General features: G+C 38.9%; 1 protein-coding gene across 1 annotated transcript; it reads left to right on the top strand.

Annotated features, from left to right (window-relative positions):
- Positions 1–144: 144 nt before the first annotated feature.
- Positions 145–21036, top strand: hsd17b12b (hydroxysteroid (17-beta) dehydrogenase 12b). Its single transcript, XM_079239204.1, has 11 exons — positions 145–446; positions 8614–8660; positions 9096–9171; positions 10512–10619; positions 10855–10919; positions 11492–11536; positions 12400–12434; positions 15039–15120; positions 15678–15743; positions 15905–16054; positions 19607–21036. The coding sequence occupies exons 1-11, from the start codon at positions 269–271 to the stop codon at positions 19712–19714; spliced, it is 960 nt and encodes a 319-aa protein (XP_079095330.1). The 5' UTR covers positions 145–268; the 3' UTR covers positions 19715–21036.
- The last annotated feature ends 4791 nt before the right edge of the window (positions 21037–25827 follow it).

Raw genomic sequence — 25827 nt, forward strand, 5'->3', positions numbered from 1 at the left:
AAACGTTTCGAGTAATCGTGACAAAGCTGACGCTGAACGGTAGGTGGTGGTAACGCTGTGATCTGCTGCCTTGTTGCTATGACACCCACGAAAAAAACGAAGAAGAAAATCAGCCAATCATTAGTAGCCAAGCTTTGACGTGGAAGTGTCTGACTGGAGTCAGAGCATTGCTTGTCGCATTTTGCACTTTAAACAGTTGTTAATCTGACGATAAGAAGTCCAGGTTTTAGTGAAACACATCACAGACCGTGCTGTATGCGGTTCAGCCATGTGCTCTGGTGGAGAAACCATTTTGCGGGCGGTGGAGACGCCGCTGTTCTGGCTCGGTGCGCTGACCGCGGCCTGGCTGTCCGTGTGCTCCGTGTGCCGGGTGCTGTCCGGGATCAGGGTATGGGCGCTGGGGAACGGAAAACTCGTGTCCCCTAACAAACTGGGAAAGTGGGCAGGTGAGGCAATGATAAACGACACTTTAATAATTATGTTTAATTGCTGAAAATGATGGAAACAACAAAAAACAAAAGCAAACTTGTCACATCAGAAATTAGACCATTAAGCATATGAGGAAAAAGCAAATATACTCAGTGGAAATAAAATTTTTTCATTAATAAATGAAGCTTAGGTGCAGTCTGAAATTAAAACGGTATGTGAATTTCCCAAAACAAAGGAAAACAAACGCCTTTCTGTTGTAGTCTAATTATTAGACTCAATATCATCTCATTGGTCTAAAAAGCAGCTCTGTGTTCATCCAAACAGGTGAAAGATAATAAAATCCCATCTTCTTGTGTTTATCTGATTTCTATTCTATTTGACAAGATGGACTTTATATTAATAATATGGTCTTGGAAGAAAACAAACAAACAAACAAACAAAAAAAAAAACTATTTTGGTTTGTGGTGTGCCTTGTGATTTTTGAATGAAAAAAGTGCCTTGGTTAAAAAAAAGGTTGAAAAACACTAGTCTAGTAAACCATTCGCTCCTTGAAATGTAATCCCAGTGTTTTAATCTACGTAATTGTGTTTGAGGTCCAGGATCAGTTACAGGGTTGGCCAGCACGGTCCACCAGATCCACAGTCTGGCAGGTGTTGGGAGTTTCACTGCTGCAACACACCTGACTCAAGTCAATGGGTAGTTAGCAGACTTGTGCAGAATTTATTATCAAGCCCTGCATAAGTCTGTTAATTAAGTCTGATGTGTGTCAGTTGTGTTGGAGCAGGGAAACTCGAAACAATTCAGGGACTGTGGCTTCAGAAGACAAGAGCTGGCCACCACTACTTATTTACTCAGTGTCTAGTTCCATGTAACCTGACATCCCTAAATATCGGTTGAATAATTAGAAGGTAAGTGAGAGAGAAAGAGAGAGTGCTGTTTCAATTGTATTTATTTACCTTTTTTTTCTTTTTAGAAAATGTCATGCTTGTTTGTATTATTTTTCATAACAAAACACACAAAACCCCTCAAACTTTTTGGTTCCATATGAAGTTTTCTATTTTATACATTTACTTACTTACTCTTTAGGCATTTGTAGTTGGACACACTTTGGGCTTTTGACATGCTAATAATATTTTTAAAATGTTTTTTTTTTGCAGCTATTAAATCAATAACATTTTGGGTTTTTTGTGATGATTATTGTTTTATTTAAAACATTACTTCTTACACATTAAACCAGTTTGAATGAATAATTAATGGATCTTGAGAATGTATTTACTATGTGGCTTTTAAAATCCCTGTTTACTGACCTCTGTGGTTGAAAGATAGTTTAACACATTATATGTTCCTGCAGGATGATTTATGCAACAGCTCTGCTTTTCACAACTAAAGTACATCAATCTCTTCCTGAGTTTTGCCCATTGTCTTATAAAAATATATATATTTCTTAGTTAAGGTAGACTTTTACCCCAGTACATAATAAATATGAAAATGTGATTTTGTTAGGTTATTTAGTATTGTCTGTAAGAGTTCAAAACTAAGTTAATAAGTAAGCAAATCGATACAGTTTTATCTGATTTAACCCTTTTTTAACAGTTAAAAAATTATTTCAATCTTTTTTAGTGCCCTGTTTAAGGCAGGAAACGATGTGAAAAACATGATGCTTGGGCAACATTGTAAAACTTTAGGATAAACACCAAAACTAACAAAGGATGAAACAAAAATAAAAACTATAGTTTTTGCAGGTCAAACAAAGGCAGAACTGGGAGTTATATTTAAAGTGGGGTTTAAAAGTTGCTTAAACTCACTTTGTGACACTAGCATTTGGAGATTTAGGTATTTATGCTGCTGATTCCATGCATATGCTTATCATTTACTTCAATGTCTTCAATTCTCTACTTTTGTAGGGATAGATGGAATAATTATACTAAACTTGCTGTAGTTGTTTGGAGGATCCTTTAGATATCAGTCCGAGAACTGGCGTTGTATGTGACAACACAACAGTGGTGGAGTCTGCAGGAAGACAAAGCAGTCTATTCAGCAAGCGCACACAATATGCAGTTGTAGATTTGTGAGGATTTAAAAGTTTGTGAGGAAGCTCTGTACCACATGATAGACCGTAGCCATTGTGTGTAAGATAAGCATTTAGGTGATGGCTGCATAGCTAATGGCAGTGTTATGTTGAACTGCTGAAATATATTAACACAAGTAAGAAAAGAACATCACATGATTTAAATGTAGAGAGTTGTGAAATGAAGATTACATCGTGCTGCACATGAGGCATGGTAAATATATTTTATAGATAAAGGCTGTTTAAATAGACATTTTCCTGGATGAGGGAAGAATTGATCAGCCTTTTGTCATTAGTTGTAAACTGTCATAAAGCTTGTGACTGGATTATGGTTTGAGGAGATTATCAAATCAGATTGCATGCTGCCCATCTGTCCACCCTGCTCACTGACTGAACATTGACACTACTAGATAGATATTGCTTAATATTTGCAAGCTTGGAGCTCAAAGTTCATATTTCAACATAAACAGGTTTGAACTGCAGGTACTAACGCTGTTATAATGAAATATGAGTTACATACAGATATACTGTAAGTGTGACGATGTCTTCTGTGTGACTGGTGAAAACCTAAAGTTGAAAGCAAAGTAAAGTAATGTGTGTTTTAGTGTGGAATCAATCTGCTCTCGGCAGTAATGGTTAGATGTTGGAGGGAAGGTAAATTACATATAAAACAATGAGCAGTCTCTGCCATCGTATTCGCATCTGTCTGGCAGAAAAAAAGCCAAATGTTTCGGGTTTGGGAGGTGAAGTTTCTTTTTAATCTTTTTTTTTTTTCTGTGTAGCTAAAAATGGAAATGCATCACAAGAGGGTGTAGGTGTTATTTTTGGATCACAGATGCAAAATATTTCAGAATATTCAGTGAGGCAAAAGCAGCCCGTTTGCCTCAGCTGCGAGTTTCATTCACAAACTTTGCCTCAGTGAAGTGGAGTGGCTTGAGAGGACAGTCTGGTTATACAACAGGAGCAGAGCTATTCATAAACGAGGCGCACATGAGAAGCAGTGTCCTAGGATTCTAGTTCATTGGTGCCCATATTTCACTGGTGTGCATAAGGGGAGAGAGAGAGAGAGTGTTAGTATGCTAAGAGAGAGATGCTTTTGTCATTTCACAGAGAATCATTGTGTTCTGATGAAATGTGGTCTTAAAACAAAGGCTCAGTCATTATTGTTTTATTATCCTGCATATAACGGGTTATCATTAATCAATGAACAAATAGCATATCTGAAATAAATCTCAGAATATAAAACGTGTGATATTTCCCCATCTCTCTGCTGCACATGAATAATTGTTGATCTTAGGAGCCCAACCACTATATGTTGGTCAACAGAAAAGTTAGGGCACTTTGACAAACAGAAAAAGCAGCGATCACTGTATTACAGTGCTGTAAAAATTGATGTAATTTCTAGATATTGTTGTGTGAGAAGATCATTAATTTAATTAAGTAGACTTGCTTCATAAAAACCACATATTTTACCAATAAAGAGTGCTGTTTCGATTAAAAAAAAAAAAAAAAGCATTTGGCAAGGTCAGGCTCTCATATAGTATCACTCAGTCACCACTATCTATCTGTCTTTTTCCATGCAAGGCAAAGTTGAAGCTCAAATCCCAACCGCAGTAGCTTGCACCTCTGATTTCTCCACATATTTCTGCCCCCAAATGGCAGCAGGATGCTATAACATGTAGGGGAGTGTTTTCAAAGCTCCTATGCAGATAGAATACATTTGCAGATTTATTTTTCAAAGAATAAAGGCAAAATATTAGAGGTCAGCTAAGAAGAGACACTGCCGCCCGTCCAGGCAAAAACACTGACATGGCTGTATTGTCACACAGCAGGTTGTTTGCTTCTCTGTTGAGGTTTTTATATATTGTTATGGAACTTTGGGGTGTAAACATAACACTCGCCCTTGTGATATTAGTATTAATGTGTCAGAACTATTGATAAGTATGTTCTTTTAGATAAATACGTCAGTGTCAAGGTCACCAGATGATCATGCATTAGAGCAGGACGACTTCTTCTAACAGACTATTGGTTGTTTTCAGGCCTTTTTCATCAGTCAGCCAGGAGATTTATCAAAGCAGCGTATGTTTTTGTATGCAGTGGAGTCTATGCTCACTGCAGCCACACGTTCTGTTTTGGTCGAGTTAAACTTTTTTCAGGTGATAAGTAGAATCATGTCCGTTTTAGTAATATTTCTGACATCTCCAACCAGTCTGGGCTCCCACAACAGATCAACACTGTGTTGCAGCTTGCAGGACTGCTGCTCTCTGGGTGTTTTTTTTTTTTTTTTTTCTTTTTTGTGCAACTGTATTAACTTTAAAGGTCATTGTGATGATGGAACTCAAAAATGAGCAAGTGCAGCACCCAAACAGTCTGTGGCGTGCACATAGCAGACACAGTGGCTGAACATATAAACTGACTGGCACCATCTGCATTAGAAACTAGTCTCTGGAAGAGTTTTGTCTTCCATGGGTGGCTTTGTTCGCTCAGACAGTTCGCTAAGTTTGAGTAGGTGAGGATGCAGATCAAAGAAGCAGACTCAGTCCACCTACAAACTTAGCTCTCAGTTTGCTTCAGGTGAAACAAATCCAGGAAGTGACTGCAACACAAAAGTCATTGTGGGTTCAGTGCAGGGCATTGTGGGTTAACGCAACCAAAACATGTGCATGTGTCGGCTGATGGGCAGCTCTGGCCGGTATAAATTGCTAACAGTCAGATGTGGAGGAAAACGATAAAAGCTCTAACAGAAATACAGTCCCGAACACAGCTAGGACTTGATGCAGCTTTATGTTTTGCTCTGTATGGTGAAAACACAAGTTTTTCTGTGTTAACCAATTAATAGATTAGTTATCTTTGTTTGTTACGAGTGACAACAAATATGTGCTATCATGTTGCACGGGGGGGGGATCCTGGCCAGCTGAACTGTGATCTAACTGAATTGTGATGAACATCCTCGTCAGTAGGATTTTATGCACTGCAGAGCTGATTGATGTTCCAGAGAGGTCCACAGTGTTTGCACTTTTTTCCCCCACTACTTAACTCTCTTTACTTACGAGTTAAACTCTGTAGTCAGAAATCAAAGATTTAACGGCTCTAAATTTAGCCTGATTGGATTTAAAATGAAAGTGAAGTTTACATATTGAGAAAAAGTGATCAAATTGGGGTTTTACAGTTCATCGGATCAGTTTGTAAATCAACCGCTTGCTCAAGCTGGAAGTCCGTTTCTGGACCATTCTTTCATTTCTGCCTCAAAATACCTGAAAGAGGCTCTTTGTCTCTCAACAAAACTGTAAGTTTAGTTGATGGCGATGAAAGCCTGAGGACTGAAATGTCATGCTGATAATGAGAGTTCACGTGCACGTAGTAGCTCTATCACCAGGACACCTAGCCAGTCTGACCTAGTTTTTCAGGAGAGAACAGCAGTTCCCAAAATAGGCCTTATGTTTGAGTGAAGGGAACATGCACTCAGCTGTAAAATCTTTTTTTTTTTTTTTTTTTCCCCTGCTCTGACTGCAAAGCAGTTCATTCTTAAAACGGTTAAAAATAACCCAGCTCATCATTCTGCCTGCAGACTTTCCCGTACCCCTCCCCACCACCACCCCATTCTCTTTCTTGTTCTCTTTGTGCTATTTTTAGTTGCCCCCAGGATCCCCCATGTTCATGTTTGTCATTTTCTCTTCTCTTTTTCCTCCTCCATTCTCTTGTGTTTGGCTCTGCCGAAGCCCCAGAGGATGCTCGGCATCTCGGCATCATCTGCACTCAAGAAAATCGCACAAAGGAGTAATGGGCACGGTAAAAAGGGGGAGATGCACAGATTAATAAGATGGAGAGTTGAAGGCATTTTTAGAACAACACAATATTTGCTTTAAAAGGCCTTATTTTCACTGCAGGGACATTTCTATTAGATGTCATGGCATGCACAAAGAGCATTTCATAAAAACGGATGTAATTATAGGACTATTATGAACTATTTCATATTGCAGCAAAAAAAAAAAAAAGAAAAAAAAATCACATTTATTGTGTTTGTAACTAGAGCAGTAGCCTGTGTTGTGTTGTTCTGCACACTGTTGCTTAGGAGTAAAACACAACCAATGAAATCTGGGAAAGTAATTATCTTTAATTCAGAAGACGATTGTTTTAATTACTTTGAGCTGAAAATCATGAAAAATGATTATTGCTTAAGATCACACGATGGAATGCCAGCTCGTGTCCATGCTCATGCTGGCTCAGTTTAACCCCTGGCCATCTTTATGTAAATATTTATATATGACCTTTTGACAAAATGGCATCTGTTACAAATAAACCATAACTCTTATTTGTATTTTCAGGATTTTTTGGATTCTGAACTGAATTTTTGTCGCTCTTGTGATGGATATGCTGTAATGATTGTGTCTCAATTCCATGTGAGTAGATCTGAGGCTGGACATCTCGGTGCATGGCGCCTCGAAGATGTGTCCTGCTTTAACTAGCAAACACACATTTCCTCCTTAAATGCACTTCATTCCCTCAAGCATATCTAAGCCACAGTGGAAAAGAAAAGGCACTGAATAAGAGCAAATAGAAGCAAGATGAAAAGAAAGAAGAGTTTACACAAGGACCAGATGAGCGTTCCTCTCTAAGCAGGTTATGCAGGGACATAACACAACGTCCTCACTCTTCATTCACTTTTTGTTATATTTAGCCAGAGGTGTGATGAATGGTTCCTTTTGAAAGATGGGTGTTGCTAAAAATAGTCCCCCCCGACGCTGCCGTTTGTACCAGGCAGTTCCAGGGCATCGGCTCGCTCTGCTGCCACCGCTGCGGACCTCACTCCCTCGTCTCGTTGTCCTCCGTCCCCTCAGCTACTTTCACCTCACCACATTCGCCTCTAACAACACTCAGATCATCACTGCTGCTCATTCACTGCATTTGTTTTCTAAAGATTTTTCAGCCTGGCCATCATTCATGCTTTTTCAGGTCAGAGAAGTTCCTGTAGGTGGCACTCTTTGTCTGCTCATCCGTGGTGCTGGAGACAGTTTAGTTTTTTTCTGCACTGCTGTGATTTTGCTTGTTTTATCCCTTTTTTTTAATTTCTACATAGGAAAGATGCAATTTGAGACAAAACTGAGATTGTTTTAATTAAAACAAGGCTGCTGTGAGCTCTGATGGTGAACTTCGTGTTTTGGGCTAATTTTACATTTAGCAGGATAATCAACTAGATCTTCTTTAATTTTGGGTTTAGTGGTTCATGCTGATATTGGGTTTTCATTCAGAGCCAACATGTTGATTTAGTTTACTGTTAGTTACCTTTTTTCTCTCCTTACAGTTTGAGGAAGGACATGTCTTGTTTGAACATGGCAGCAACTTTGTTTCCATACTTGGTCTGGGAAGAAGTGAATTTCCCTCATCTTGAAACCAAATGGTTCTGAGAGCTCCAGTTTCTTTTGCTGTAACAGATCTTATTTGGCCATTCTCTGATCCAGATTCCTCAGTGGGCCCTGCTGAGACTCAGGTGGTCGGTACTCTTCTCTCATTTGCGCTGCTTTTGACACAAGTCTTTACTGAGGCCTTGAAGAGACTTTTTTTTTTTTTTTCTTCTTTTTATTTTATTTCTGAGGTTTGTGTGGAATTCACATATTTCACATTAATTTGGTTATTAAAGAGAAGGTTTTGTCACTTTTGTCTGAGAAGAATTCAACTAGCCAGTCCCCAGTCATGAGCCTCAATACATCATCTGTGGGATTAATTGAAATGCTGACAGTAAGCCAGACCTGATTATCTGACATCAGTGTCCTTCCTCTCGGATACTCTTGTGGTTTAAACTGGAGCAAATCCTTCATCCAGGTTCCAAGTTCTGGTCAGAAAATCTTGCCAAAGAAGAGGAGGCTGTTACAGCAGCTGATAAAGATCATTATTTGTTCGTGCAAATCAGATCCAACAATAACTGAGGTACATTAATCACTTCTACCATCCAGCCAAACTGTTTTTTCCCCATTCAGTAGCAGTCAGGATAAATTAGGGATCTCGGTGTTGTCTGTATTTCTGCTCCTGTTTATGCCAAATGACAAGATCAATTTCTACTTTTATTCTAATTATTCTACATTAAGCTTATTTATTTCTCCTCCACCTTTCCATTTCAGTTGTGACGGGAGCCACAGATGGGATTGGCAAAGCTTATGTGGAGGAGGTAAGAGTCCTTTTGAAATAATTCAACTCAAAGTTTTACTTGGAAACAGGTTAATTGTTGTTAATTGTTCTGGAAGTCTGGGCATTGAAGTTTGTTTTTGTTATTTGTAAAGGCAGTTCACCATCATTTCCACAATATAATAGTTTCATTTCTTTGTCTGAACTTTTGCAGCTTCAATTTAATGGAGCAACAATTAATAAATCCTAAATTTAGATATTACCAGTGAGGAAAATTCCATTTTCATGTGCAACAATTTGTATCATTGTGTTAAGTCAGTCCAAATGGATCATTTCATATTTTATAAATATACAAAAGTTTAAATCTGTTTTTACACATCCTGCAAGTTTCCTATATTGACTTGTTTTGTTTTTGTTGTTTTATGTGCATGTGTGTGTCTGTGCGTGTGTGTGTGTGTGTGTGTGTGTGTTTGTGTAGCTTGCCCGGAGAGGTTTTTCCATCGTCCTGATCAGCCGCTCCCAGGAGAAGCTCAATGATGTTTCTAAAGAAGTTGGTGAGCGAGGCGCTTGCTTGTTTTTATAGTTCTTTTAAACATGTCACTTCGCTATAAACTACAGAGGGCATTTTTCTGTTCACCTTGTACCATGCTAATCCCACATCTTTGAATCAAGGGAAATCAACAGTGCCAGTGGTTCGAAGGCGCAGGACTAATATAATTCATGTTTTAAGCATGACAGCTGCTGAGCTGCCGTTCAGCCTTAAGGATTTGTGCAGCTGTACTGCCTCATTTATCCTGAGCCGCAAGTATTCATAGTCCGAAGGGACTAATTGACAAGCCACTAAATGATAAGTCACTGAATACGTGTTTTGCACATATGATCCTTGAGTGAGTGGAAATACAGCAGAGCCCATTCGATTATCAGGATGTAAAGGCTCTTCTGGAGCTAGAGGTGAATCCGTACAGTCAGATATTCCTCTCAAGAGGGGATGTTCTCTCTAATGGCCATTTCAAGGTTTAATCAAGTTTTTCTTTTGCTCTTCTCTTTCTACGTAACTCTTTTGCAGACCTGTGGTCAGAAATAAATGGCTTATTTAAGTCATTTGTAGCTTCGGAGGTTGGTGGCAAGACCAACAAGGCAATTGTTCCTTGTCCCCTGAGGCCCGTGCTCCATGGGAATGAGGGCTCTGGTTGGGGCTTTCCTCATGTTTTGTGGATGTGTTCGTGGTCGACCCTGCAGTGGTCTCCTGAAGTTCCATGCTGGCTGTATTTGACTACATCTGTGGGCTTTAGAGGGAGTGTAGTTGCATTTGTGCGATCACACTCATCATTAAGCACAATTTATTCCATATGTTTTGGACCCAGCCACACACACACACACACACATACACACACACACACACACACACACACACACACACTCACTCACATTCACCAACATGCAGTTACTGTGTTGTCCTGCAGGTTGAGTAGCATTGCTTCAGTTAAGTTTTCATGCTTGTCTGTGTTGTGTGTGTTCATGTTTGTCCTCCTTTAGGTTCTCCTGATGCTTCTCACTGTTTCTTACTGAGGTTGAGGGATGTTTCCTGATAAGTTTCTGTTTGGGGTTTGATTATACAATTGCGTTTTGTTGTTTTCAATCCCTATTTAATATTTGTGTCCTCCTCCTTCTTTTCTCTCTCACCTTTTCTCCACCTTATTTCTGTTTCCCCTGTAAGTTCAGAACAGAAATGTAAATCAGCAATAACCAAATTCAAAAATAAAGAATACATAAATGTGAGAGGGAACTTTTATATATATATATATATATATATATATATATATATAAAATTTTTTTTTTTTTTTTTTTTAAGATCTTTCATTGCTCCTCCATTAAAACATATTTGTGCCCTCAGCCAGCAAATGTGGTGTGGAGACCAAAACCATCGCTGTGGACTTCAGTGCTTTAGATATTTACTCCAAGATTGAAGATGGACTTGCAGGACTGGAGATTGGAGTGTTGGGTAAGACTGTGATATCTTCTGAAGCCACTTCTATTCATCCAGAGTTTTAGTGTTTGTAAACATGAGTTTAGCATGTATTCAAAGAAGTAACTTTATCAGCCTTTTGCTGCCCCCTTGAGACTGAAAATGAAATGACACTTTAAATTGTTTCTCTGCTGCCTCTTTAGTTTTTCTTGTTTTGTTCTTGATGTATTTTAAAGTTCATTCTACTTTTTTGTTTGTCCTTTTTTCATAGTGAACAATGTTGGAATGTCGTATTCTTACCCTGAGTTCTTCCTCAACGTTCCCAATCTGGACACCGTAAGTTAAAAGTTGAAGCATTGTCATTTTAAACCTTTTTTTCTGCATAAATGAAAAGTTAATTTGGAAGATTTCACGTTCAGAAGCATTTTACAGCATTGTGCTGAGTAAGCAGTAACAATGGCATGTTGGGGTGCATATACATGATGCACTTTGTTGGATTTTAGTTCATCATCTTTACATCACGAGCATCTGATTTCTGCTTTAATGCTTTAAGCTGTCCAGGTTAGCTCAATCTAAGCCCACTCCAATCAGATCAATAAACTGTAAGTGGACTCCTTTCTCTGCTTTCATTATGCGCCCGTTAAACTGTTGAATTAAAGGAAAAACCTTAAAGTGCCAGGTCCTTATTCATCAAATCATTTGGGTTTGTAAGCCGTAAAGTCTCTTCTACAGCTACGTTGTTCCTGAAAAGGGAGTCTATCTGGGTAAACCTTTTGATGCTGTTAGCTGAAAAAACTGATTCAATTATTTTAATCTGCAAATGAGACGTCGAGTAGGACTGTATTTACTAACAGATGCACAAGTAGAAACTGTGGCCACCTGCAGTGATGCTCTTGTTCTTGTTTCAGTTCATCGACACATTGATCAACATTAACATAACATCAGTGTGCCAGGTGAGTGTTGCACCGTTCAGTTAATTAGAGCTTTTTGAACGAATTAACTTGAACAATCCCTAAAACTACCAGTGCATCCGAAGTGCGGAAAACAATCTTGATTGCATACATTTTTCCTCTGAGGTGATATTTTTAATAAATGAGCTTTTTGCAGTAATTACAGCCTCGACTCTGCTTGAAAGGATGGATAGATTGCCTTTGACTCGAGGACGCTACATTTTATTTTATCCCACTTTTTCTTAAACACTCGAGTTTAAAGGAATGAAAACATGGCAAAGCCCAGGGGTTCTTTTAAACTATTCTAAGGTGCTCTTCTGCAAGTCTGTTTGGAAACCCACAGCGGAGATGATCTTTAATGTCCGGTTCAGTCTGTCTGCACTCGATGGACTCTATAAACTTTGATTTATGTGTTTATCACGTGTCTCCCTGTGGTGTTTGGACTGCCTATGAACAATTAGGTTTGCCTAAGTGGATTCAAATGGCTGAGATAGTTTGTGATCCACTGACAGTTCGTCCAGTGAAAACACACACAAACAGTGAAATAAAGCATAGTAAGTCACTTCTGTCCCACTCCTCCATGTTCAGCACTTCCCCCGGAGCGGTAGCTAGAGTCTACCCACTCTCTTAACACTTAATTTATGTTATTCAATATTTCTTTAAATGGCTCCCTTTGCTAACATTAACATTTCCTCTCTGCCGTGTTTCTGTGGCCGCCTCTTCACGCATCTCCCACACACACAGACTCACTTCCCCACACAACCTACAAGCAGTAACCTTTAAAAAAAAAAAAAAAAAAAAAAAAAAAATCTGCCTGATTGTTTAATTATGCAACTCTAACTTCATTTTTCATTGTTTTTTCCTAGATGACACGTCTCGTTTTACCTCGAATGGTAGAAAGGTAAGGTCATGGGAAACTCTCAACACAACGCCTGTTAGTGTTTGTTTTTAAGGATATAAGGTTTGTAAAAGACAAGAAAACTAAGTATATTTTCTAGAGACTGTAACATAGTTATTTTATTTAGGATGATTAGACCTTGGAAGTGCTTGACGAACGCTTTGATGTGAAATTTAGTTCAGTTTACACACTGCTGATAAAAAGCCTATCAACATACAGATCCGTCTCGTTTAGATCTGCACTTTTAAATTGCTGTGTTTCTGGTGACATTCTTGCACCGACGCACCACTACCTTTTAGTTTTTTTTAGTTTTTTTTTTTTTTTTACATCAACTAGAAATAATTGGTTTGAAAGACATGACTGAGTAAGCGGCTAAACTATCAGAGAAGGCCACAACGTCTAGCTACGTGCTGACTCTGGCATCATAAACACATCAACAGCGCTTGTGTAATTACTCCCACTGCCAAAGAGAGAGTGACAAGAGTTCTGCACCATAAGTTTTAGTGTAATTTGTCTACAAGCTTCAAATCGCTCGGTGCACAGATCAGATGCAGCGTGTTGCTGCTCATCATTGAAGTTGGAGGATTCAGAGGTGTGACTGATGAAATAAGAAAGGATGAATATTCTGAAATGAATGAGGTGGAAAATGCATTTCTTGTGTCCCATTAATCTTCATTTGAAGAGTTTCAGATTTAGATGTCATTAGAATAGAGAGCAGTTCACTAATTGAACACCTCCTTGATGCATGTATGCATATGTATATTTCCTTGTTTCCTTTTATACAATATCGGAAATCTTTTTCCAAAGCCTGCAGTGGAAAGAAAAATGCACAGAACAAATATTTCTTGTCTTTTACATTTTATGGATTTATTAAATGGATCGAATATATACCATTAGATGAACATATAATAAGTTAATTAGTTTTAGGCATGATTGTGTGAAAGTACACCCTGCTTTAGTTCTTAGTTTGTTTTGTTTATTTGTATGGAGACAAATATAAATAGTCTTATTGTCCTTTTACAGGTCTTAAAGTTACATTAAAAACAACCTAAACACAACACATGACGTATTACAATCTGTCGTTATTTTAAAAGTCCATTCTTTTTCCATGGAAATGAAGAGAGATGCTGCAAATTCAATCCACTTGATTAAATTGATCATCAGCGAGTTTGAACGCCTCTATAAAAGCAGAAGTTTGTTTGGTTTGGATAATTCAGGTTTGCGGTAACACAAAGCCCTGGAGGAAAGTCACCAGTAATTATCTTGGAGAGGCAGTCGTTTCTGGCCATCAGCCTGGGAATGGTGATAAGGCTACTTCCAAACTATTTTAATTATAGCTTGTTTGAAAAGGTTGTCAGGAGAAAGACTTCTTTAAAAAACAAACATGACAGTGTGGCTTGGCTTTGTGTAGCTCCATCTGAACAAACCACAAAACTTTTGGAAGAAAGTGCTCCTCATTTTTTAGACTTTGATGACTGCACATCACGGACAGCACCGCTATGATAAAAACCCAACTGCAACATATTGGCACAAACGCCTCATAGCAACTGCAAAGCAAAGTGGTAAAACCATGCTGATTTGAGCTTGTTTCGCAGCACCAGGACCTGGACTCCTTACAGGCACTGAGCAGAAAACAAACTCCTCTTTATACTAATGAATTGCACGATCAAACATGAGACCATCTGTCTGACAATAAAACCGTGGCTGAAATTGGGTCATGCAACAGGGGCGACGATCCCAAGCACGACAGCTAATTCACAAAAAGGATGGGTGAAACGGAAGAGAGTCAAGGTGTTGCAGCGACCCAATCCAAGTCTAGATTTCAGGCTGTTTGAAGTGCTGTGGTGGGATCTTAGGCAGGCTGTAGATGAACACAAAACACATGGAACTGAAGCAGCATTGCAGAGAGAAGATGACCTAAAATTCTCTGCAATAACACAAGAAGCTGGTTATTTCTGAGTGGTTCCAACTAAGGTATGCTTCCCAGGTTGTTTAATCATGTTTTTCCCACACACTGATTCTGCATTGTTGCTTCATTTTTTTTCAGAAAAAGAAAAGATAGTGTTATGTCATCTGATTTGCAGTTGCATTTTCCCAGTTTAAAGACCTGGTATCTATCTTGGGGAAACTGTGTAAATGTGGTTGATGTGGAAATGTCATGCTGCAGAAGTTTGCTTCTGTTTAATGTGGCTAAAATAAATCTATAGGGGATGGCTTTTGAAAACTGCCCACCACAAAATAATACATCTACTTGTCTTTTTTTTTTCACCCAAAATCTAACCTCCATTAAAGGCTGCATGAAAGCACCACAGGCTGGAGCAAAAATGTCATCAGATTGTAAACATTTAAGTATTGATGTTGCTCTATCTTTGATCTCGTCATTATCCACCAGCTCTACTTTGATGTACTACGAGTGTAGTTTTGGCTCGGCATGCAAGTACACGAAACCACCATTTTCTTTTATCTTGCTGGGATTGATTTCAGTCTGAAGTGTCTGTTACACATACCCACCCCCTTTTCCTCTGGCAGCGTATGTGTTTTTGTTTTTATTTTTTACTGATTTTTTTATTTTATTTTAAAGAGCATTTGCTTATATTGGGTTTCCAGGAAAAAGGGGGCCATCCTCAACATTTCATCTGCCAGTGGGATGTACCCTGTTCCTCTCCTTACTGTCTACTCTGCCTCCAAGGTAATTGCAGTGCACGGTGCATGACCTTTTCATCAGGCGTTACCAGAGGGAATACCTGCAGACGGTGTCCAGCTTCATAAACAGTTTACATGTTAACATGCTCTGTAGCCTTTTGAGAAGAATTCAGCCTTTGTTCTCATCTCATAAATAATGCTGTTATCCAGCTACATACACTGACGCAAACGTGAAACCTAATTGATACGAGCCAAACAACAGCTTAGATATAGCGCTAAAGGAACAGGCTCTTGTTTTTGTGTTTTTCTTTTTTCCTTATTTTTCTTTTAATTTCTGCATGTGAATAATTAGCTGAATAAGTCTGTTACCTTCATAGTGTACAAATCATAAATCTCAAGGAGATGAAGTGTTGTCATGTATTTTCATTCATCTTTTAGCCTAAAAATAACCAACTGTATCCAGTTAGAGGTCATTGAGGCGCCAGTGTCTTGATACTGGTTCAGCTTGATGTGCTGAATTTATTCTGTTCAAATTTTTGATACTTAGCATTTTGAATTATGACACCAAGTTAACAACCTGTCTTTACTTTAAAAAAAAAAAAGGCATTTGTGGACTTCTTTTCACGAGGACTGCAAGCTGAATACAAGAGTAAAGGAATTATCATTCAGGTAAAACACATTTAGATTTTATGCTACAAGGCCACATATTTCAAGTAATCTTTCTGATTGTTGCAACTTCTTCAGTATTGTATGTTCTTATTAGTCATGCTTTTCCTGAGATATGAGCCTAGACACTGGTACTTCATATAATCATTGTTTTGTTTCTCTAGAGTGTTTTGCCATTTTTTGTTGTAACCAAGTTGAGTAAGATCCGACGGCCTACTCTGGACATTCCCAGCCCAGAACGCTACGTTACAGCTGAGCTCAACACGGTGGGGCTGCAAACTCAGACCAATGGTTACCTGCCACATGCCATAATGGTAAGTCTGGGAATATCAAATGGGAGCAAACATTGCACAATAAGATTTAGGCTGGGTTTGTTTTTATGTGAAGACTGCAGTGTTCAATGGTCTTACCAGAGAATGTAGCCTTTCTACATCTGGATGCCTCTTGTTTTGCACTCTTAAAGGGGTGCTATGATGGTATTTCAAGTTTTCTGAGCTTTTTACAGTGTTACAGTGTTGAATCCTCATCAGACATGTGAATGGCACTGTTTTTTATCACCTAAACGCATGTTTGAGTTTGAGTTCCAGCACTCGCTCCGTTCGGTTTCCATGGCGACGAAAAACGCGTTGTTTTAGAGAGTTTTTTCTACTTGGAAATCCTTGTGACGTCCCGGGGATAAGGTTCGGTGATTGGTTACCTTCTACTGGTTAACAAGGGCATGTACAAATACATCAGGAGGGTGGAAAACGTGGGATAAAGTTATTTTGAACGATGGCTGGTGAGTTTACCAAAGAGAGACATCCTGCTGCATTCCTTGCTGTTTTCCACTTTGTTTTCAGGGTCTGATTCAGGTTCCAACATGTAGGGCTGTATGCTATGTGTTGACATTGTATTTTGTTTTTTTATTGAGTTCATATTAGCCTAATCCTTCTGATTGAGACGTTACAATGACGGCGAAAGCAGTTGCGGTGCGCGCTCCCGTTGTAGTGCAGTGGTGGGAGGCGGGGCTTAATGTGGAAGAGTCTCAATCCACTCGTTTTGCCCACAGGCTGATCTGACAGCCTACGGAGAGGGTCGGTCTGAAGTAAATAAAGCCATTTGTGACAATAACTCGATCAATCCCAGCCCTTCTGGTCTCAGAAATAAAAATAAATTGGCCTGAAATGCACATAATAGTTCCACTTTGTTTCCCTGTTTTCTTTTTTTTTGTATTGGCCAAGCATGTGTACTCATGCACGCCTGTGTCGTTTGAAGCACACAAAGTTTACAAAAAGGCTCCCAACAAAGTGGGGAATACATAAGTCCACATAACCCACTTTTTCCCAGGTATAGAGAACTATAACCTATTTTTGTGCTCAGATTCTCTTTAAATGTATTTATTTCACGGTAAAACCAAATTTAAGTCAAATTTATTTATATACTTTCATACACAAGCTAACCGGAAGTGATGCTTTTATAGAGTAATTATAATGTTAGGATGCAGACAATACTGAATGGTTTTGCTGGATCATTGGTATTTCAGTACAACAATGAAGCAGCAAATGTATCCTTTGCAGTTGTGTCCCGTTTTTCCAGAAATGTAATTGTTCAGATTTGGGCCTTGTGCTGGTTTTCATATAACAAAAATAGAAATTTCACTGAAATATTAACACTAATTCAACTCAGATTGAACTATGTAGGAAAAGATTTGCAACACATTCTGAATAAACAGTCTGGAGACATTGTGGCTCTTCAACAGTGTAAAACCACTCCTTAAAACCAACTACTTTTCATTTTAATAACACTTAATTATCTAGGATTTCTTAATTTATTGCTTCTTAGAAGTTAGACACTGAAAACCAGTTTTGCATGTAAAGGAGACACTAGCTAAGAAAAACTTTTGTCTTTTCTATGTGTGCTAAACTGACCACTGACAATGAATCTGCTAAAAATGCAACAATTTACACCCTACTGCAGGCCAAATCCTCCCCTGCGTTTTACACTATTTATATAATCAGCATGAAAAACAAAAATGTGCCTCCTGCAGTCTGAATAGCTGTAAACATGGTGGAGCACAGGTGCAGTACATGGGCAAGGCAATTTCAAGATTACAGATTTCGCTGCTGAAATAATGGATCAGGTGCAGCATGACACGTTGTCAAGGTAGTGATGGCATGTCATGGCAACAGTGCTGAAACCTCATAAGGCTGCAGTTCCACTTCATACAAAAGAGCCTTTTTCTAGCTCATCTCCATTCATTGAACTCATCTTGTTCCAACAGCTGCTTTTAGCATCTGTGAAAACACAAACACCCTCAGAAATAATGGAGTGGGAATGCTTCACCACCTTTCGGTATTGTCTGCATCCTAACATTGTAATTACTCTGTGGAGGCATGAGCATCAGAAATGAGACGGAAACTAAAGGTCTGATTTTTGTTCAACTCGTGTCTTCATTCATCAGAGGTCAGAAAGACACTCATTTGTCTCTCTCCAGTTCATCCATGACGTGTTGTACAGCAGTGGACTGTGTGACCTGAATATCAACAATTGTGTATTGATTTAGAAATACAAATAACAATTTATAATGGTACACAGGTGGTCGATGCCTCATATTCAGCATAAATAAGCTTTTATTAATTCTGTGCAGCCAATGTTTTTTTTGTTTTTTTTTGGATAGATAACATAAATTCAGCACAGATGTTGTCTGTAGTCAGTCCCTGTATTTCACAAACAACAAGCGGTGTTGTGATTATCAGATAATCCTCCCTCTCCACAGTGGTGTAGCACAGTTCTGCACATTTCACTTATAAGCCTCGGTTGAACATTATCTTATTTAGACTGCCGTAAAGCCGCAGTCTGCAGCCTTCTAAAACAACATGTGTTCTGTCAGCTCTGCCGTAGCCTAATTTCTCTTTAGTTGTGTAATTATAATCACATACCATAAGACCACAGATAACAAAAACTGAATAGATATGGAGTCGAGTGAGATCAGAATGCCCTTGAATAGACTTAAAAGCGCAAATAAAATCAAGTGTTTTGAGCTAAAAGTTCAAGCAAGCACAGTTTAAAAATCCATCCTAATGCGGTGCCATAAACATGTCTCTGACTGACCAGATGGTGGAAATGTTTGGTGATGATGCTGAACAGCTTTCCCATCATTTTCTGCTGGATATGCGTGAGTCTACAAATCAATCAACCTCTCTCTTACAGAGCTTGTAATAGAGGTTCTGTAGCTGCAGTACAGTTTGCTTTGGGAGTGTTTAAATACACTCTTCAATGATGTATGTCACTTTTTTTTTATCCATTCATGTAGACACACTCTGGTTTAATAAGTCGGGGGGGGGTAAAAATCTGTCCTGCACTTAAAAAAGAAAAACTTTAAACTTCACACTGATAATTCTACACTGGGACACGGTTGTCAGGGAGACGGTAAAGTTAAATCTGACTCACCTGACTTTGTAGTTAAAGTAGACAAGACTTTATTACTGGAGTTTGAACTGCCCATTTATGTGCCATATTTAAAAAGCATGCAAATCCACTGAATTTATCTAAGCACCTCAGACACACAGACCATCTGACTATTGGGGGGGAATTCATATGATTGTCTTGGGAGCTTCAGAAAGAAGCATCAAGGGAGGGTTCAAAAACTGCTAAAATGAGGACTTGAGCTTTACGATCTCTCACGTCTACCGAAGGGCTTGTAGTTCAGGCGTAATTAGAAAAGGCCGTAAGCATCAGAATGGCCCAATTACTTGATTTTTTTTTTTTTTTTTCTTTGTGCAAACACGCTTGCCACAGTCGTTACTCCTGTGGGTTGGAGATTAATAATGAATGCTAATCTGTTATTTGTAAATGCTACCAGCTGACCATGTAATTTCCCTCCGTAGGGTTGGGTGACTACAGCTTTGCTCCCTGCCAAGATGCTCAACAGCTACGTGATGGGGATGGGTTTGTCCCAGCGCGCTCGTTACCTCAAGAAGCAGAAGCAGGGATAGATGGATCGGCGGAGGCTGCGAGCTGCAGTAGCAGCAGACAGAGGAGACCAGCTGTGTTAATGACTCATCCAACTACCATCATCATCATCATGGACCAAGCAGAGAAAATGTGACACTTTCTGGGCAACACCTCAGTTTTCCCTGCTCTGATAGTGAAAGACGATGCGAGCTGGTAACTTAGAGCGGTACATGTGTTTTTAATTATAACAAGTTGTGTAAAAACTATCGGACCAATTGTTGCTCTTTGTTGAGTAAACTGCTTTAATGGAACATGGAAACTAAAATCAACTCCCAGAACTGACCATCTGTCTGCAAAGCGTGATGAGAAATTAAGCCTATTCGGTTTAGAGTGTGATGTAACCGCTATGTGAGAGTGTGTTTGAGGCTCCTGTGGGTGTAGCTTAATGTCATTTAAAAAGACACTGGAGGTAGTGCTTACTTTTTTTTTTTTTTTTAAAGCACTTAAATACGTATCAGGATTCAGAGACAGAAGTCAGTTTTAGTCAACAGTTCCTAAAATGCGACACAAACATCCTAGATTCTCTTCTTTTAGTTGCAAAGCACAGACATAACGGTTGTTTTTTTTCTTCTTTGTTCTGGCACGATCATTAAGTTCTCATTTTCTTTTTTCAATTGATTGTTTGTCTTTTGTGTGTTAAAGAGCTAAATCTGTTATTTAACCAAACTGCATTACACTTGGCAAAAAAAAAAACAAAACAAGCACTAGTTCAATGCAGAGCAAACTGGTGGATGAAAAACCAGCTTGGAGGGAAGAATAGCTGGTAAAATATAAAAAGTGTGTGTTTTGTTTACAAATTAAATTCCGTTTTCATGTTTGTTTGCATCAATGCGCAACTTAATCATCTAATCTGAGATTCGTAAAAGCTTCCAGAAATGGATTTAAACCCGGTGTGATGAGTTGGTTGTATTATTGTGCATGTTTGACAGATAAATCTACTCTTATGTCCATGTTTTGACTTTCAACACTCGATTCATGCTGGTATTAAACCAGACGAAAACAGATGCAAACCAGGAAAATACATTTCTGCTCAATTTCTTTGATTCATTACTTTATAACCCAACTTCTTTTTTTGTCTTTAAGTTGTTAACTGTGTGCTTAATGTGAAAAAGTTCTTTACATTTCACTAATTGTTGTAGTGCAGCATCCAGAAATCACCTCCAGCTGTGTTGATTGTTTGCTATGAGGTAACGTCGCTTCTTTAAACCAGTGTTGTTTGGGAAAACCTGATGATTGATGCACTGTGGAAAACTTTGTTGCATTCATGCTTCCTGATGTCAATAAAGAGACTTAAATCCAGTCATTTTCCTTGTGTATTTTGCTGTCAGTTTGCTTTAACTAAAAGCCACATTGTTACAAAATCGGTTAGTGACAGAAAAAAATCTATATATTGATAAAAGCTGATTCAAATGTCACTTCACTGAATTTTTTTTTTTTTTTTTTTTTTTTTTAAGCAATTTATGTCTTCTTCTTGTGCGTTCACATGCATGGCAACTGGAATATTTGTGCCATCATTTTACCATGTTTGAATGGACAAACAATACTGTCTGAAAACCCTCTGAGCTTTAAAACGGCTACACTGGCTGTGTGTGACAGGTGGTAGAGCACCAACTGGTATAAGTTAACACCTTACACCTTGCATTGAAGAAGACTGAACACAATTTTGAAGTAATACCTGTGTAACTACTAGTTCAGTCATCGCTGTACCTGGAGCCTCTCACAGATGAAAACATGTTTGAAAGAATTTTACCACCATTCATTAAAAAATATGCCTGGCATTTGAGTCATTGGTTCATACAGCTTTATGACTAGATATCTGTAATCTGCACATGTAGCAGAAAGTGTTGATTTTAAACCAAATCCAGGAATAGATTTAGTCATCTGCTGATGGATTCGTTACGTCCCCTTTTTGCGAATTCTTGTTGATGGTATATAGAAAAGCCTCTAATAAAAGTAAACACATCATTTTTCTTTCAACTTTATGTTTCTTCAGCACCTTTGCCCGGTTCCTGTTGGAAAGGTTTTGTTTTGGCTCCATACTCTGAGCCCATCTACCCTTCTGATTGGTTGAAAAGTTGATTATGTTTCATTTATGATAGAAAGTTGGAGTTTCTGAGTTCACAATGCAAAATTATTAACTGGAGCATCCTCCACGGTGAGATTTCTGGCTCTGTAGACCAGAGGTGCCTTACCATCCCTGACCTCAAAATCCAAAAAGGCTGCTTTACACATTAAAGGTGGTGACAAGTACGATAATAAACTATTTATTAGTACTAAGGTCAGTTAGTGGCTCATTAACTCAGTCACACACAGGAATGAATGTCTGCTAGTTCCAGAACAATGAGCAAATAAAACTGATTTCCTAATTTGCAACTTGATTTCAGTCACCCAGAGTAACATTCCCATTGGTGAGGCTGTTTTTTCTGTAAAGAAGAACTTCCTTTGGTGTGAGCATTGCATTTTTAAGTCTCCACCATTTGCCTTCTCCATAAGCTGTCCAAAAAGCAAGAGTTAATGTGAGTGAGTTTTACAGTCAGACTGCTGATGTAAAAGGTGTAATACACCCAGACGCTCACAATAAGAAGTCTTTAAACTCTTGTTCAAAGCATATCTTGCATTTTCATTCTTTGTCATATTCTTGTACAATCAGTCAGTTAACATAAGTTCCTTAAGTGATTATGACATAACTCATCTTTTCCACAGTCTGATTAAATGTATTGCTTTTTCACTCTTCTGCTTCTTCCCTCACAAACATTACCGTTTGGTTCCCATGCCAACCGTTTCTGGGAGATTATTCCGGTGCACTGGTATGGAAGCTGCGGAAATGTGTCATCACTGAGGATGTAGGAGGGGAGAGTAGCTGTGTGCGTGGAGGGATGCCCAAAGGAAGAAGCGAGTGGGTTGCAGAGATGTATATAAAGGAGGGCTCGGTGGTGCTCAGACTCAACGGCTCGCTCAGACTTTTCAAAGCGGAGCACAGATTGGAAAAGGAGCACAACAGGTCATCTTGTCAATCAGAACCCCGAGGGACATGTTTGACAACTCTCATTGATTATTTCATATTGTTGCAACTTTTTGTCTTTCTTCTTTTATTTTTTTGCATCATCTGTCCAGGAACTCTTGAGACAGCTGATCAGAAACTGTTTTAAACCCTGCATCCTCTACCACACCTCTCCCTGTGAGCTTTACTGTCTACAGCTCATCTTTCTCAGCATTTGGGCCTCTGTTCACCATGGCGACCAGCATGGACACTCTCCCAGCCCATCTGCTGCCTTTAGTGATGGAGGAGTTCCCCCAGTCTCTGGCGGCAGCTTGTGTCTGCAGAGCCGGACAACGTGAGCCCCGTCTCCGCTGCGTACAGTGTGGCATCATTGAGGAAGAGGAGGAGGACTGCTCCACCCTGGAAGAAGATCAGGCCCAGCGCTCATTCCTGCAGACGGTGGAGAGCCTGAGGAGGAGCACCAGATGAGCTCCTCTAGAGAAACTTCTAACATGTCATGCCTGACCTATTTGGCTTCCCTGCAACCGGTTTGGAAACCAGCACACATGTGAAAGGGGACTCTTGTGGGTGGTGATGGTTTGGGCCATCATTGCTGTGGAGCATATGTTGTGTAAAGAGATTGCACCGAGTGGAGACATTAAGAACTGTGAAAAAGCATTTCAGAGCTTCTCGAGCTGCAATGGCAATAAAATGGTTTTGTTTTGTTGTTCTTTAAGTATTGCATAATGCACTAATTTCTATTTTATGTTTGTGACGCCTGCTGCTGCTAAGATGATGATTTTATCATATAAAGATTATGTTCAAACGTGAATTGGCTGGACTGTACTTTCTCTTTTTAAGGTGAAATAAAAACAAACAGCTTAATGTTGACAGTCTTATACGTAAAAGTCTGTTCTAAGGGAAGACCTTTGCATGCAACAAGCCATTAGAGTGTTTTAGGCCCTTCCATGTGGTGGCACTATTGATATACTTTTTGGAGCTTAATATCCAAAACCACACAGTGCTGCTGAAAACCCCAACCTGACAGCATTTTAGCATCTTGAATGCTAAATTGATTATCCCTGAAGTTCTTAGATAATTTATTTGTGGTGCATTTTACCTTTGATTATTCCTGTAAAACCAGACCATCATTAATTATCAGGAAACAGTAGAAGAGAACAACAGTTTTCCTCCAGCCCTTCTTGAGGTTTTAAGCAAAATGTTACCCTCTGTGACAGTTCTTTTCTGCCTCCTGTTGTCAATTCATTTCCATCAGATAATGAAGGTGGTCTCTTCACAACTCGTATACTCTCCTATATTCATTGTGAAGAAGCTATTACAGACAGACCAAATTAATAAGCAGCCGTTTAAAGCGAGGATTTATTAGACTGCTGTGGCTCCATATCTCAGTGACTTTCAGGAAAATAGCCAAAAATGTTTGCAGATGTCAGCTCCATCAATGAATTAAGTTTCATTACATTCTGCACCATCTGGAGCCCGTTTAATTTAGCTGTTATGTAAATATCGGCTTTTTTTTTATGTGAAGGAGCTTTACTTTAAAACAAAAATTTGAAAGCACAAAAACAACTCTTGTACTTGGATTTGCTTCATTTGACTCAGTAATTACTGCAGAGGTGTTGAAGCAGGATGAGTGGAAAATGCCTGCGATGGAAAACTAAAGACCAAATAGCAATATGATGAAATCTCTTTGAAAATCTAATTAAGGAGTTTGATTCCAAACTTCTCTGAGTAATATTTTCTTTTTACTGTTGGTTTCTTTACACATGCATCCCTGTTGCTTAAGGGAGGACAAGTTATCCGTAAGTAAGAGAGGTCACACTCACTCTGACATCTGAAGGCAGCTGTAGAGTTGCTGACCTGTGTGTAGCTGTGCCTGTGGGAGCAAGAAACCCACACATACAGGCGTAGGAAAAACTCTTTCAAATTCAGGACAACCTTGTGAGGTGGCACAACAAATATTAAGCCTATTGAAGCATTTCTGAAATATTTTTGTTCAGTGTCCCAAGACGTCCTGCTACACTAAATCTGCGCTTGTGAGTCAAGAAAAGGACACCGCACACACCTCAGCTGGAAATATACTAATCTATGCTGCAAGCTGCAGTGTTTCATAAACTTTCTGTCCAAGTGGTATCTCTAAGATAAGAATTCCTGAAGATGAGTGCTAAAATTCACTTATCGTGGGATTTTTGCTTCATTTTAAGGTTGTGTGAAACATACTTTTTTTTTTTAAACACAATAAATTTAATTCATTATGTTTTTGGAGTGAATGTGAGTATGAATAGTTTGTCTCTCTGTATTGGTCCTTCAGTGGACTGGCAACTTATCCTATTCCCTTTCTTTCACTCTGATACGTTTGATAATAATCTGGTAAGCAGGGAAGCACTTTGTCACTGCAAACTGAAAGAAGTCTAAAGGTGGTGTAACGGGAAAGATGACAAATGGGATATTAACTAACCTATAGTAGCCCCCTGCAGCTAAAGCTGACAGCCAAACTCAAATGAACCTCACTTTTAAAGATTGTAAAGTCTTGGAGTCACCACTGATTTTTCCTCTTTAGTGATGTCTGTGTGGGCTTCATGGTGTCTTCTTTGAGTTATGTTTTCCTTGTGGCTCTTGTGTTTTCTGTGTTTTCTTTTATTAGTTAGTATCTGTGACTAGCTGCCTGCTGCGGGAAATATGATGAACTTTTCAGCTGATTTCCAGCATTTCTTAAACCAGCTGCTGCCTGATGAACCTACTTCAGGATGTTTTTTTTTTTTTTTTTTTAATTTTTGCATCAATGGTGTAATCATGGTTTTCATTAGCTCTGCCATCTTCAAATAATCCTCCCCTGTGCTCCCTCTCTAGTATGTCAGATTTAATGGGCAGTTAATCATCTATTTTTTTTTATTTTTTTTTTTACCCTATTTCCAACTCTGAAGCCGATAAAAGACTAAATCTAAGATTCTTTCCTTGTCCTAATATTCAGTATGTGTATCTATGTATAACTGAGTGAATTTCTAGATCCATGTGCATATAGTAGGAAACCGGCATAGTGATTTGGATCAGCAGCTACTATAATCAGTGAATCTGGACCCTCCTGTAAACTTTGGT

Source organism: Telmatherina bonti, assembly GCF_933228915.1.
Source record: "Telmatherina bonti genome assembly, chromosome: 1".
Taxonomy (NCBI): Eukaryota; Metazoa; Chordata; class Actinopteri; order Atheriniformes; family Telmatherinidae; genus Telmatherina; species Telmatherina bonti.

Excerpts from the sequence above, each read along its gene's own strand:
- hsd17b12b (XM_079239204.1), top strand. The coding sequence starts at position 269 with ATGTGCTCTGGTGGAGAAACCATTTTGCGGGCGGTGGAGACGCCGCTG. Across the intron at positions 10,620-10,854 it reads ACTGGAGATTGGAGTGTTGG|TGAACAATGTTGGAATGTCG; the intron begins GTAAGACTGTGA and ends CTTTTTTCATAG. Across the intron at positions 16,055-19,606 it reads ACCTGCCACATGCCATAATG|GGTTGGGTGACTACAGCTTT; the intron begins GTAAGTCTGGGA and ends TTCCCTCCGTAG.